The following is a 15,385-nucleotide window of genomic DNA, read 5'->3' as shown; positions in this document are numbered from 1 at the left end:
TAGTGCTTTCTGATGGAAGTACACCAACCATATGGCCTATTAATTATTCTTAACAAAATTGAACCTGAATTATATCAAGCTACTAAATCTACCAGTCCAGTAAAAACAAGGTACAGAGGACTACATTAAACGACACTGTGAGGATGCAGTCATCATAATCCAGAATTTAGGAAATTCGATAAACAACCTGGTTTCTTCAATAAATAAATTTATTCAACAGATTTTTTTTAAAGGGAGGGAGAAACATGTAGATTAAAAGAGAGATATTAATAAAATATAAGATGTGGACTTTTAAAATCCTGATTCTAAGAAACCAGCTGGAGTGGGGGAAAAGGAAAGGGAGAGGACAGGCAGGGCAAGGGGGATTGATATTTATAATTTTAGAAAATCTCTGTTAAAATTTATCAAGTATGATAATGGGTGTTGGGTTGGTTTGAATAAAAAAGATACCTTGTCTTTTGGAGACACATACTGAAATGTTTATGGGTAAAATAATGTATTTTGGATCCATTTCAAAATAACCCATGGGGGTTTGCTGTTGCAGGAGATATAGAAGAAACAAAAGTGGTTATGTGTTGATGATTACTCTAGCTGAATGATGGGTAAATGGGCAAATCATTATACTATCTTATCAATTTTATGTGTACATTTGAGATTTATAATAAAATGTTGTTTTAAAACACTGGAAAAAATACTTTCCACTGAAAATACATACTTGCCTCTAGGGAACAAAATAGAGGGTAGGGAGGAATGGATCAGAGAACTATTACTTTTTATTACTTTCATTAGTTTTCATTAATCCTAAATTATAAGTTCAATATTTAGTCTCCTCCTACAGCAACCCCCCATGATTTATTTTGAAACAAATCCACTGAATTACTATAATAACAACTACAGCACTATGGAGACCTTTAATTTTAATAAATATAATTATCATAAAAGAAACATGAATACACTAAAGGATATAACCCCCTTCCAGGTTTACACTAACTTCAACCATCTTCATAGGAGTAATGACTATCTCATTGCATCTGCACTTTGTCCTCATTTAATTAGTAGGACTTACCAAAATCCGTCTGTGAATAGCTTCTTCTGAAGCAGCTGAGCCTTCACACATACACAGCAACTTGCAAGCAACATGCAGTACTGTAAAACAGTAATTAGACATCCATAAACACAAAATATTCATTCTCCTTTTCTATAAATCTATAAAGAGAAAAGTGATGTGAAATGAAACAAGTACTGTTGTTAAAAATAAGAGTTTTAAAGGCTTTTCAAAAAATCAATTATCAAAAGTAAAACAACTGGATCAGCCAGTGTGGCTCAGTGGATTTGGCATTGTTCCATGCACCAAGAGGTCACCAGTTCAATTCCTAGTCAGGACACATGCCTGGGTTTCGGGCCCGATCCCCAGTAGGGGGCGTACAGGAGGCAGCCGGTAGATGTTCACATTTCTCTCTCTTGGGTGTTTCTATCTCTCTCCCACTCTCCCTTCCTCTCTCTAAAAAAAAAAAAAAAAAAAAAAAAAATCAATAAAAACATATTTTTTGAAAAGTAAATGAACTGAAATGTATCAAGTGAATCATTTGCTTAATGCTAGTCAGACAGATACTGAATTTTCAAATTTTAATTTCTGCCGGTCTTAAGCCCCAAAGAATCACTGAAGATACCTGGTTCCACATGCTGTTCTTGTACATACTGGCAGCAAAATAATTCTAAGTGGAACAGTATAAGGATAGTTGTGGATTATTCTCCTAAATTTGAAACTTTCTAAATATATTCTTTGCTGTAGATGACGTAAAAGTTCTTAAAATATAATTTAGAAGATACAGATATATCTTCATTATACAGTTTGTTTCCCCTGAAAACAGGCAAGGTTGAATAATTTAACCTCCTTATTTGTGTAGTTTCTTTCATCATAAAGCATATCCAATTTTTTACAGAATGACTTCACACATAACTAAACTAGCTACCCTGATGTTAAGTAGCCATTCTACCTATGCTAAAGCCATTTTTAATTAATACTCAATTGAAAAGAGATTTCCCTAGCTGCAATTACAGGGTAATTGGAGTAGTTAGATTTATTTTATCCATCATGAAATGTAAAGTCTATTCATTTCTTAACAAAGTTAATTTCTGAAAAAAACATTCAGTAAAATAATAATCAGATACATTGTCTTGCATATCCAGTTTTTAAAATGTTTCATTTATTTTTTCCAAAGTTTACTAATTCTTCAGTATTCTTAAGGAGCCTGATCCCTCAATTATTTCCCCTCTCTAAAGATACCTTCAGTACCTCCTTCTCAATTTATTCCTTTCTCTCTACCTTCAAACACATCCATCTCCCTTCCTTGAAAAAAAAAAAAAAAAAATTCAACACCACTGTGCTTCAAGCTTCCTTCCGATTTCTCCTCTTCCTTTCATTGCCAAACTTCTTGAATTGATGGTCTATCTACTAGCTCTATTTTCTTGCTACTCACTCATTTCCTTAAGACCTTGTGATGTTTTTGCATCCTTACCACTTTGCTAAAGATCACCTTCCAGCATGCAGAAGATTGAGGATTCTGAGAGAAGGAGGATGGGAGTGAGAAGAGATTAACCAAAGAACTTATATGCATATATGCATAACCCATGTACACAGACAATAATGTGGTGAAGGCCTCGGGAGGGGGCAGGAGTGGGGAGGAGGGGGTCAATGGGGGGAAAGCGGGACATTTGTAATACTTTCAACAATAAAGATGAAATTTAAAATAATAATAAAATAAACTCTTTAAAAACTAAGATAAAATAATTAAAAGAAAAAAAAAGATCACCTTCCCTGACTTCACAGCAACATTTCAAAGTGATAACCTTTTTGAAAAATACTACTTCCTTGACCTCACAGCTTTGAGCAGTGTCCCTGTGTGGGAAATGTCTCAGTCTAAGAACTTTGCTCCCATCCCGACACTCTTGATTCAGCTGTTTATAGTTATCACCAACAAGCCTTCATGCCAATACTGAAACTAAGGCAGCTGAAACTAAGCCAGAATGCCGCCTCAGTATAAAGATGTTTTGTTGTTGTCGCTGTTCCTCTATCCTTGTCTTCTCACCAGCCTGTTGTTGGCCCCCCTCTACATTATAAACATCTTGGATAGGTGCCTGCTGACTGACTCCTTACATCTGCCTTACTCTGCTCCATCAGTGCCCACAGCTTGAAAGTTGAATTGACTTTAGACAACACATAGTGTTGTATCCTCTGGCACTTAAGAATTCTCTGTTTTCCTTATTCATTTACCCATTCCTTCCCAGATCCTCAAGCATAATGTATGCCCGGTATTTTTATTCTGGACTCTTATTTTGTCCCTTTCACCTACTATCTGCTACAACATGGTATGACAACCCTTTGAGAACTATGTATTCAATAAATGGGGTAGTGAGTCTTCTCTAGAATATTTTGACCTTCTTTAGGTCTCCTACCTATGTTCTTGTACTTCCCAGACTTGGAAAATCTCAAGGTTAAAATCTCACTACTGTGTTCTCTCAACACCATTGGTTCTCTCAACACTACTGGTTCTTAAAATTTAGTGTACCTGAGAATTCCTGAGAATTTTTTTTCAAATTACAGATATACCCAGATTTCATCCTAAACCTAATAAGTAAAAACTAACAATGGTGGGGCCTAGGTATCTGTAGTGGAACAGGCTCTACAGGTGAACCTTATTAATACCAATATTTAAGAACCGTTGCTCTTTATTTTCTCCCTCAGAGAATTCAACTACACCTATGGCTTCAATGATTGCCTCCATGTGAATACCTACCAAATCTACAGACAGACTTTTCTCATATCTCCAATCTTATTGTTTCCTCAAATGCAACGGGTCTAAAATTAAAATTTACAAATAATTCCCCTATTTTGGCTTCCCTAATTCTTTTCATTGTTCCATAATTCTTCACAATAAAAAAAACAGTAGCCTATAAATCTTGAAAATTTTGTCATTACATAGCAAAATCCAGGCACACTGAATTTGTTTTAAGAAGAGAAAGTATCTTCCAAGAACATATTTTTGGAATAAAACCCTTTAAAGTCAGAGGTTTCCTGCATGACATCCTGTTTTCCACTGTTATCTTTAAAAAAAAAAAAAAAAAAAAAAAGTTTTTATTAATTTCAGAAAGAGGAAGGGAAGGGAGAGAGAGAGAGAAACATCAATGATGAAAGTCATCAATCAGCCTCCTCTTCCATGCCCCCCACAAGGGATCGAGCCCACAACCCACGCATGTGCCCTGGCCAGGAATCGAACCATGAACTCCTGATTCATAGACTGACACTCAACCACTGAGCCATGTAAGACAGGCTCCACTGTTATCTTAAAAGTACTATATACAGGGAGATTAAAGATGGCAGCAGACTGAGTGGAAGCTACACTGACACTCTCTCGAGACCAAACTGGATTACAACTAAAATACAGAAAAGCCATCCTGAATAATCAACTGCAACTGAAAACTAGCTGGGGAACACTCTCATAACCAAGGAGGAAAAGTGGAGATCGAATAGAGACTGGTAGGAAGTGTGGAGGTGCAAGAGGGCTGGCTGGGCTCCCACAGGCAGCAGCTCAAGGTTTGGAGAGAGAGCTCAGCTGTGAGGGGTTCCCACTGAGGACTCTGGGGCCTAAACCCCAGGCTGGACTACCCAGGCAAGAGCACCAGAACTGAGAAAGGTGCCCACATAATATCTGGCTGTGAAAAGCAGCAGGGTTTCTGTCAGCCAGGGAGAGATAACTAGAAATGCAGGCACCCTCTTAAAGAGCCAATGCACAAAGTTCATGTGCAGCCACTCACCTTGGGCTCCAGTAGAGGGAGGGCAGAGTGGACTGGAGCTATGTGAGAAGAATCTAGGGTTGTGGGCTCTGAAGATAGAGCTCAGAGGGCACTCCTTTGGATTCCTGTGCCGAGCCATTCTCCCATACTCCAGAGGACATCTTTCTCAAGCAGACATTTACCTTCCAACGAGCTTTTGTCGGAGGGGGGGAGCAACTGCTCCACCCTGCTAGAAAACCTCTCACCCTACTGAGAGGAGTTTCTACAGCCTGAAGCTCATTAAGAGAATCAGAGTAATGAGCCTACAGGCAGAGGTAGACATCAGAGTGCTTTCAGTCTTTGGCTGATCTGCTTCTGGACCTGAGCCTTGGAAAAACAGACTTTGGTGTGCATCTTGGCCCTTTCCAGTGCACCCAGCCCCAGCAGAGGAGACCTCAAGCCCTGGGTTGTTGACAGCTCCAAACAGGGTACTCAGGGCCAGTTACAAACTACATCTGAAATTGACCTGCACCAAAGACCCTCCAAAAAGACTGGGAGTCCTAGCAGATCTACCTAATACATAGAAACAAACTCAAATAGGCAGCCAAAATGAGAAGACAAAAAAATAAGCCCCAAACAAAAGAACAAGAGAAGTCTCCAAAAAAAGAGCTAAATGAAATGGAGATAAGCAATCTATCAGATATAGAATTCAGACTACTGATTGTAAGGATGCTGAACAGCATGAAAAAAGAAATGGGAACTATGAAGGAAATTAAGAATGACATCGCAGAAATAAAGAATACATTGGAAAGAATAAACAGCAGATTACAGGAAGCTGAGGATTGGATCAGCAAATTAGAAGACAGGGTAAAAAAAATCACTCAATAGAAGATCCAAAAAGAAAAAACGATTAAAAAACAGGAGGACAGTCTAAGGAAGCTGTGGGACAACATGAAATGCAACAATATTTGCATAATAGGAGTACCAGAGGAGGTCAAAAGTGAGCAAGGGTTAGAGAACCTGTCCGAAGAAATAATGGCAGAAAACTTTCCTAACCTGGTGAAGGAAAAAGTCACACAAGTTCAGTAGGCACAGAGAGTCCCAAGCAAGAAGAATCCAAAGAGGCCCACACCCAGACACATCACAATTAAAATGCCAAAAATTCAACACAAAGAGAATCTTAAAGGCAGCATAAGAAAAGCAATCTGTTACCTACAAAGGAGCTCCCATAAGGCTGTCAGCTGACTTCTCATCAGAAACTCTACAGACCAGAAGGGAATGGCATGAAGTATTCAAGGTAATGCAAAACAAGGATCTGAAACCAAGACTACTCTATCCAGCAAGGCTATCATTCAAAATAGATGGTGAAATAAAGAGCTTCCCAGAACCCCCAAAAAAGGCTAAAGGAGTTTATCACCAACAAACCAGCATTGCAGGAAATGTTAAAGGACTGCTGTAATTAGAAGTAGAAATAGGAGCATTGCAAAAAATGTTAAAGGGACTGCTGTAATAAGAAGAAATACAGAGAGAAACATAGGCATAAAGAATTAAAGTGGCAATAAATAAGGACCTATCAATAATAACTTTAAGGACTTTAAGAGAAAGATCAACAGCAATACAGTCATAGTTGTGGACTTTAAAACCCCGCTGACTACACTGGATAGACTTTCCAGACAAAAAGTCAACACAGAAACAGTGACTCTAAATGGAACACTAGGTCAGATGGATTTAATTGATATTTACAGAACATTTCACCCCAAAGCTGCAGAATATACATTCCTCTCAAGTGCACATGGGTCATTCTCAAAGTTAGACCACATGTTAGGACACAAAACAAGTCTCTACAAGTTCAAGAAGACCGAAATCACATCAAGCATCTCAGATTACAAGGGCATGAAATTAGAAATCAACTACAGTAAAAACACTCAAAAATATTCAAATATATGGAGGCTAAATGGCATGGTATTAAACAATGAATGGGTTACCAATAAGATCAAGAAAGAAATCAAAAGCTTCCTGGAAACAAATGAAAATGAACACACAACAACCCAAAATCTATGGGACACAGTGAAAGCAGTCCTAAGAGGGAAGTTCAGAGCACTACAGGCCTACCTCAAAACGCAAGAAAAATTTTTAGTAAACTATCTAACCCTACAACTTAAAGAATTAGAAAGCTCCCCTGTGAAGCTGTCCAGACCAGGGCTTTTGTTTGCTGGGAGTTTTTTTTTTTTTATTCCTGCTTCAATTCCATCAGTTGTTATTAGCCTATTCAGGTTTTCTGATTCTTCCTGATTCAGTTTTACATTAGGTCACTCATATGTGGAATCTAATAAACAAAACAGACTGAGGAACAAAATAGATATAGAAGATATAGAAGCTTGGAACAGACTGATGCATTTCAGTGAGAAGGCTGGGGTGGGGAGAGATTAATCAAAGAACTTATATGCATATATGCATAACCCATGGACACAGACAATAATGTGGTGAAGGCCGGGGGGGAGGGGAGAGTTAATGGGTGGAGGGTATCAATGAGGGAAAAGAAAGAGGGATATCTGTATTACTTTCAACAAGAAAGATAAATTTTTAAAAAATAAAAAAGATAAAAATAAAAATTTTAAAATACTATATACATAATAAGCACCCAAATATCTGATTAAGAGCTGCTACATGCACAGAGTCAGTACAAAGGCTGCAGGTCCTAGCTCCCACTTCACCTACCAAATCTCTAGTACTTGACAAGCAGTAAAAACAGCTAGAGCAATGTTCCTTGATAGGCAGAATGGTGGGAGTTTAGAATTAATGCATTTTAATGTAACACAATTCACCTGTGCAATAAGTTGCTCCACAGATAAATTTCTAACTCTTCCCTCCCCATAACTACAGGATCTAATGCTTTTAGGAGCAATGGTATCAACATTTATCTGAATTAAAGAGATATAATTAGTCTCTAAAAACATCCTAATAGAGGAATAGACTAATAAGTATATTATTCACTTTATTAGTCATTAATTACTCTATACCTATACTGAAGTTGTATACAGTTTGGTTTATATTCACAAAGAGAAATACTTAGTAATAAATTCTATTTCCTGCATACAGATAAAATTTGTTGGTATTTACAAAGCCAACCAAACCAGAGATTTACCTTTTGGGTTGTTGCCTCAACATATCCTTTATAATTGGGCAAATAATTTCCAAAATTACATTAACTGTCACTATCCTTGTTGGAAATCGGTAACCATAAGCACACTAAACCCTGCTATTTAGCTTAAGCACTAGAACTTTTCCAGTGAGCCACATTAAATGCATCCAAGCAGATGAGTTTGGTTTTGGGTTTTTGTTTTGTTGTTGGTGTTTGCTCACAGCAACTCAGTAATTTTTCTCAGTAACTCAGTCCAATGTTCATCAATCAACCTCAGGAGGAAACTAATCGTTACAGATTTTTAAATCTAAATCCCTCATGTAACATTTTTCTTTCTATTTTTAAAGGAGAGGGAAACTACCTTTTGATCATCTTAAGAACCTAGATCATCTCTTCTCCAGGGAAAATAATGCGTGTATTTTAATGTTTCCTCAAGTTCTCATTTTCCCACCCTTTAATCATCTTTGCTGTTTGCCACCAGCCTATTTCTTGCAGTGATGCTTTTAAACTTTTATCAATATGGAGCTAATTACTAAAATACTGTAAAACTGAGGGAGGCTCTTTGCTTGAAACACCACTGTTTATGGGTTGTTTTACGTAGTCTTCTTTTAACAAATTTCCATCTAAGAAACGGTCAAAATATTATTTACATTGCAGGAACACAACCGATTTATAATAAGAATCCTCACAATGAGTTACAAAATACATACATACATTTAGCTTTCTGCTCTTTACTTATAACCAAACCGACTCTCTTGGTAACTGCCCAGTTCCACAGGTTTACTGCCATTTCTTCAACCTAGACAAGAGAAACATTTTCTTAGCCAGTTAAAATACTGTCGACCTCCAACAGTATTTGCTTCCTTGTATGTTTTGTACTTATGTGACTACTGTGGGTCATTTATAGGCCCTCCATAATCTAGTCATATTCTACCTTTCCTCCCAAAAACTTACCCACTGTTACAGTAACTATCTCACTGTCCCATGAAAACAACTTGTCCATTGCTATCTACGCACTTTTATTCATACTGTTGGCTTCACCTGATATACCTCCTCCCATTCTCTTTATGTAACTCGAATCCAGTTCATTCTCACCAGGAACATCCATGATGCTTTAAGCAACCACTACAGTCTACATTAATCTCTCTCTTCCTTGAATTCCTATGTTGATTAAGTTAAACATAATTGAGCAATTAATTATGCTATTGTGTATCATCTATTTTTTATTTTAGTTGTTATTTTTATTTCCAAACTAGGCTCCTTGATATCAAAGATCATGTCTCATAAAATTTATGCAGCACTTACAGTACCTATCAAAGTGCTAAATAAAGAATATATACTCAAATAATAAAGTTTGTTGTTTTACTATGTTTTGTTGTAGAGAACAGAGGGGAAAGTTTCTAGCACCTTCTTATGAGGTTTATCTTTCTATCAGATGCAAATATAAATCAAGTTCATAGTGTCTCAAAGATTAAATGAAGACACACAAAAATGTGAATTTGGAACAGGCTGGTTTCTGGCAAGAGACCTCTGAAGAAAATAATTGGTCCTCTGTGGATATGGCATAGCTCTGACCTAAATCTCTAAGGGTGCTATGGTAACTCTGAAAGAAGCTATATACCATTAACTTATAATAAACATATTGGTAGGAAGGAATACTAACTGGATGAGCCCAAAAATCCTTTTTTATGTACACTGAAGGTACACAATTGTGTTTTAATTTTATTTTCTCTAGTATCACTTTTCTTACCTACATTTCCATATTTTTCTGATGAGCTTCCCTTTAAATGGATTATTTATTTAGCATAGCTGTCATTTCACTATTCTGGGGCTAATTCTACTGCCCATCTCTATCTGTCTCACATAGTAAACCCATGGCACAGTTGATCTAATGCTGACTTTCACATAAAGTATCATTTGATTTATTTCATCAAAGACACATGAAGTTAATATTTAACTCCAAATTTCCCAGAGTAACAAATGGTATTTAGAGAAAAAGTAAACAGCTAGAGTAAAACAGCTTAAAGAAGCTGCAATTTTTAGTATTTTGGAAAGCAATTTGACAATATGTTAAAAAATATAGCCAGTAGATGAGTGTATTAAAAAACTGTGGGATATTTACACCATGGAATATTATGCAGCTGTAAAAAAAAGAAGGATCTCTTACCCTTTGGGACAGTAAGGATGGATCTGGAGAATATTATGCTAAGTGAAATAAGTCAGGAAGAGAAAAACAAATATCACATGATCTCACTTATATGTGGAATCTAAAGAACATAATAAACTGATGAACAAAATATATTCAGTGACATAGAAGCATGGAACAGACTGAGGAATCTCAGAGGGAAAGCAGCGGTGAGGGGGCGGGATAGAGATTAACCAAAGAATTTATATGCATATATGCATAAACCATGGACACAGACAATAGTATGGTGAAGGCTGAGGGTGGGGGGTGGGATGCAGGGTAGAAGGGGTCAATGGGGAAAAAGGGGGACATTGATAATACTTTCAATAACAAAGATAAATTAAAAATAAACAAATAAAGAAAAAGAAAAAAGAAAACAAAATAGCCAGAAAAGTTTGTGTTTTGACCCAGTAATTGCGTTTCTGAGACTCTAGTATACAGATATAATCTAAATGTTGAGAGTATAATTTTTGCACTTAATAGTGTTCCCATATTATTATTTATAATAGTGAAAAATTAGGAACAATATAAATATCCCATAATAAGAAATAAACAGCACAAGCCTAGCTGGTTTGGCTCAGTGGTAGGAACGTTGGCCCATGGCCTAAAGTGTCTCAGGTTCAATTCCAGTCAAGGGCACATATCTCGGTTGCAGGCTCAATCCCGGGTTCCGATCCCGCCATGTGTGGGAGGCAACCAATCGACGTGTCTCTCTCACATCAATGATTCTTTCTCTTTCTCTCTCTCTCTCTCCTTTCCACTTTCTCTGAAAAGCAATGGAAAAAATTTCCTCAGGTGAAGATTAAAAATAAAAGAAAGAAATAGATGAATTATGATCAATCCACTACATGGAATATTATTCAGCCACTTAAAATAGTGGTCATGCAACCTGGGAGAAATGGATAAATTCCAGAAATATACAATCTTCAAAGGCTGAATCAGGAAGAAAGAGAAAAAATGGATAGGCCAATAACTGCTAATGAGACATAATCAATAATCAAAACCTTCCAACAGACAAAAACCCCGAAACAGATGGCTTCACAGGTAAATTTTACCAAACACTCAAATATTAATTAATACCCATCCCTCTCAAGCTATTCCAAAAAATTATAGAGGAGGGAATGCTCCCAAACTCATTTTAGGAAGCTAGCATTATCTTAATACCAAAGCCAGACTGAGACACTACAAAAAAAAATTATAGGCCAATATTCCTGATGCACATAAATGCAAAAATCCTCCACAAAATATTAGCAAACTGAATTCAGAAATACATTAAAAGATCAAACAGCATGATCAAGTATATTTATAGCTGGACTGCAAGGCTGATTCAATATCCTCAAATCAATTAACAGGACACATCACATAAATAAAATTAAGAATAAAAAGCATATAATGATAACAATAGATGCAGAAAAATCATCTGACAAAACTCAGCATCCATTTATGATTTTTTTTAAAAAACTCAGCAAAGTGGGAATAGAGCAAACGAACATATCTCAGCATAATAAAAGCCATATATGACAAACCCACGACTAACATATTCAATGGTGAACAGCCGAAAACTTTTTCTTTAATATTAGAAATAAGACAAGTCCACTTTTACCATTTTTATTCAACATAGAAGTCCTAGCCACAGCAATCAGACAAAAAAAATATAAGGCAACCAAATTGGAAAGGTGGGGTACAACTGTCATTATTTGCAGATGACATGATACTATACAGAGATAACCTTAAAGATTCCACCAAAAAAACTACTAGAACTAATAAATTCAGTAAAGTAGCAGAATACAGAATAGTCAGAAATCAGCTGAATTTTAGTTAAACTATCAGAAAGAGAAATTTAAACATAATCCCATCTATAATTCCATCAAAAGGAATAAAATGCCCAGGAAGAAATTTAACCCAGGAGAGAAAGATCTGTACTCAGAAAACTCTAACACTCTTAAGAAATTAACTGAAAGACATACAAATAAATAGAAGGATACACCATGCTCATAGATAGGAAGAATTAACATAGTTAAAATGTCCACATTGCACAGCCATCATGGCTCAGTGGTTGAGCATCTACCTATGAACCAGGAGGTCACGGTTTGATTCCCAGTCAGGGAACATGCCCAAGTTGTGAGCTCTATCTCCAGTAGGGGACATGCAGAAGGCAAACAATCAATGACTATCTCTCATCACTGATGTTTCTATCTCTCCCTCCCTCTCCTTTCCTCTCTCTGAAATCAATAGAAAAATAAAAATTAAAAAAAACAACAAAAAAACACTGGTTCCCAACATGTGTCTGGAGGACAAATATCAGTCCAGATAGATGAGTCACAGAAAGAGGTCTGGTGGTAAAATGTTTGAGAAATTCACAGTATTGTCCCTTTTTAAAAAATAAATTAATTTAAAAAAATGTCCACATTACCCAAAGCAATTCACAGATTCAATGCAACGCATATCAAAATGACAATGGCATTTTTCACAGAACTAGAAAAAATAATCCTAAAATTTATATAGAACCACAAAAAAACCTGAATAGACAAAGCAACATTGAGGAAGAAGAAAACATGGGAGGTATCAAACTACCTGATATCAAACTAAACTACAAGGCTATAGCAATCAAACCAACATGGTACTGACATAAAAACAGACACATAGATCAATAAAACAGAATAGAGAGACCAGAAATAAACTCAAGCCTATATGGTCAACAGATTTATGACAAAGGAGGGAAGAACATATAATAGGGTAAAGATAGTCTCTTCCATAAATGGTGTTGGGAAAACTGGTCAGACACATGCAAAAGAATGGAACTACAGCCCGGCTGGGCATGGCTCAGTGGTTAAGCATTGACCTAGGATCCAGGAGATCAGGGTTCGATTCCCGGTCAGGGCACATGCCCGGGTTGCGGGCTGCAGCCGATCAATGACTCTCTCATCATTGATGTTTCTATCTCTCTCTCTCCCTCTCCTCTCCTCTCTCTGAAATCAATAAAGATATATTATTTAAAAAAAAAAAGAATGGAACTATATTACTATCTTACACTATATACAAAAATAAACTGAAATAAATTAAAGCCTTAAATGTATGACCCAAAAACATAAAACTCCTACAAGGAAACATAAGCAGTCACTCTTTGACATCACTCTTAGTAATATATTTGTGTATATGTCTCCTCAGGCAAGGAAACAAAATTAAAAATAAACTAATTGGACAACATCAAACTAAAGAGTTTTACAAAGCAAAGGAAATCATCAACAAAAGGAAAAAAAAAACCTACTAAATGAGAAAAGGTATATGCCAATTACACATCCAGTAAGTGGAAATATCCCAAATATGCCCTAGCCAGTTTGGCTCAGTGATCAGAGCATCCGACTGTGTACTGAAGGGTCCTGCGTTCGATTCAGACCAAGGGCACATACCTCGGATGCAAGCTTGACCCGGGTTGGGGCATGTGTGGGAAGCAACCAATTGATGTATCTCTCTCACATCAACGTTTATCTCTCTCTATCTATCTCTTCCACTCTCTCTAAAAAAGCAATGTAAAAAATACCCTCTGGTGAGGGTTAAAAAAATAAATAAATAAAAATAAAAAATAAACAATGTCATACTACTTAGGAACAAAAAAATAAACAATCGAATTAAAAAATGGGTAGAGGAGGGAAAATATGCTGGCGGAAAGAAAGTATGCTGCCCCATACCTACAGAAATCTGACAGAGAGGACTCAAGATTGTGGCAGAGTAGAGGGAAGCTACACTCACCTCTTCCTAGGACCAAACTGGAATTACAACTAAATTACAGAACAATCATCCCAAATAACCAACTAAAGGCTAGCTGAAAAGAAGTCTTATAACCAAGAATTTACAGAAGAAGCCACATCGAGACTGCTCCAAACACATTGCAAGGGCTAGTCACAGGCAGCGTCTTACATTGGCCTGCACCAGAGTCCCTCCCAAGAGGCCCAGAACCAACACACCCACTAGCCAGTTTCAAACAACATCAGAGCAAGATCCAATAAGCTTCACAACCACCATATCCAAAGGAAGATTTCAGCAGGCACCAAACCTTGCTGAGGTGAATCAGCACCTGCATATCACACAGTATGATCACAGTCAGGTAGAGGCTCACAGTCAGCGAACTTGAGGGCCCATCCCGTGCACAAATGGATCAGTAACAGTCAAGATTCAACTATAGCCCTGGACAGATTGGCTCAGTGATTAGAGCATCGGCCCATAGACTGAAGGATCTCAGGTTTGATTCTGGTCAAGGGAACATACCTCAGTTGCAGGCTAAATTCCTGGCCCCATGTGGGAGGCAACCAATCGATGTGTCTTTCACATCGATGTTTCTCTCTCAATAAAACAGAGGAATGAATCAACAATTTGGAAGACAAAGTAGAAAAAACCCAATCGGAGCAGCAAAAAGAAAAAAAAATTTTTGTTACTTAGTACAGAGATTCCAAGATGGTGGCAGATTAAGTGAAAGCTACGCTGACACTCTCTCAAGACCAATCTGGAATTACACCTAAAATATAGAAAAACTGTAATGAATAATAAACTGAAGACTAGCTGTAGAACACCATAATGACCAAGGACTTAAACTGAAGACTGCATAGAGACTGGTAGGAAGTGTGGAAGCGTTAGAGGGCTGGCTGGGCTCCCACAGCATCAGCTGAAGGTCTGGAGGGATCTGGAGGGATATCTCAGCTGAGAGGGGTACCCCTAAGAACTCTGGGGGCTAAACACCAAGCTGGGCTTCCCAGCCCAGAGCACCAGGACTGAGAAAGGTGCCCACATAACATCTGGGTGCAAAAAGCAGCAAGGTTTCTCTTTGCCAGGCAGAGAAAGCTGGAAATGCAAGCACCCTCTTAAAGAGCCAATGCACAAAGTTTTATGTGCAGCTACTCCCCTTGGGCTCTGGTAGAAAGAGGGCAGAGTGGACTAGAGAGATGTGAGGACAATGCAGAGTTGTGAGCTCTGGAGATAGAGCTCAGAGGGCAGCCATCTGGATTCTGGGCTGAGTCATTCTCCTACACTGCAGAGGACAACTTTCTCAGTCAGACCTTTGCCACCCAGGCTGCTTTTACCTGAGGGGAAGCACTTGCCACAGCCTGTTGAAAACTTCTCACCCGATCCTGTGGATTTTATATCTTCCTGTGGTCTACAGACAGAGGCTCACTAAGAGAATCAGATTAATCAGCCTACAAGCAGAAGCAGACCTATGGGTGTTTTGATCTTTGCCTGATATGCTTCTGGACCAGGGCCTTGGAAAAACAGACATTGGTGTGCATCTTGGT

General features: G+C 37.6%; 1 protein-coding gene across 1 annotated transcript in view; it reads right to left on the bottom strand.

The window, feature by feature from the left end:
• The window catches only part of TEX11 (testis expressed 11), a gene marked incomplete at both ends in the record, with an annotated part of 365,391 nt that overhangs the window by 312,284 nt on the left and 37,722 nt on the right, over window positions 1-15,385 (bottom strand). Inside the window, 2 exons of the mRNA XM_081125501.1 lie at window positions 1,067-1,146; window positions 8,630-8,714. Coding sequence (XP_080981627.1) covers window positions 1,067-1,146; window positions 8,630-8,714 — 165 coding nt within the window. The remainder of the gene's footprint in view (window positions 1-1,066; window positions 1,147-8,629; window positions 8,715-15,385) is intronic.

This window comes from Miniopterus schreibersii, assembly GCF_964146895.1.
Source record: "Miniopterus schreibersii genome assembly, chromosome: X".
Lineage (NCBI taxonomy): Eukaryota > Metazoa > Chordata > Mammalia > Chiroptera > Miniopteridae > Miniopterus > Miniopterus schreibersii.
This window is presented reverse-complemented; position numbering and strand designations above follow the sequence as displayed.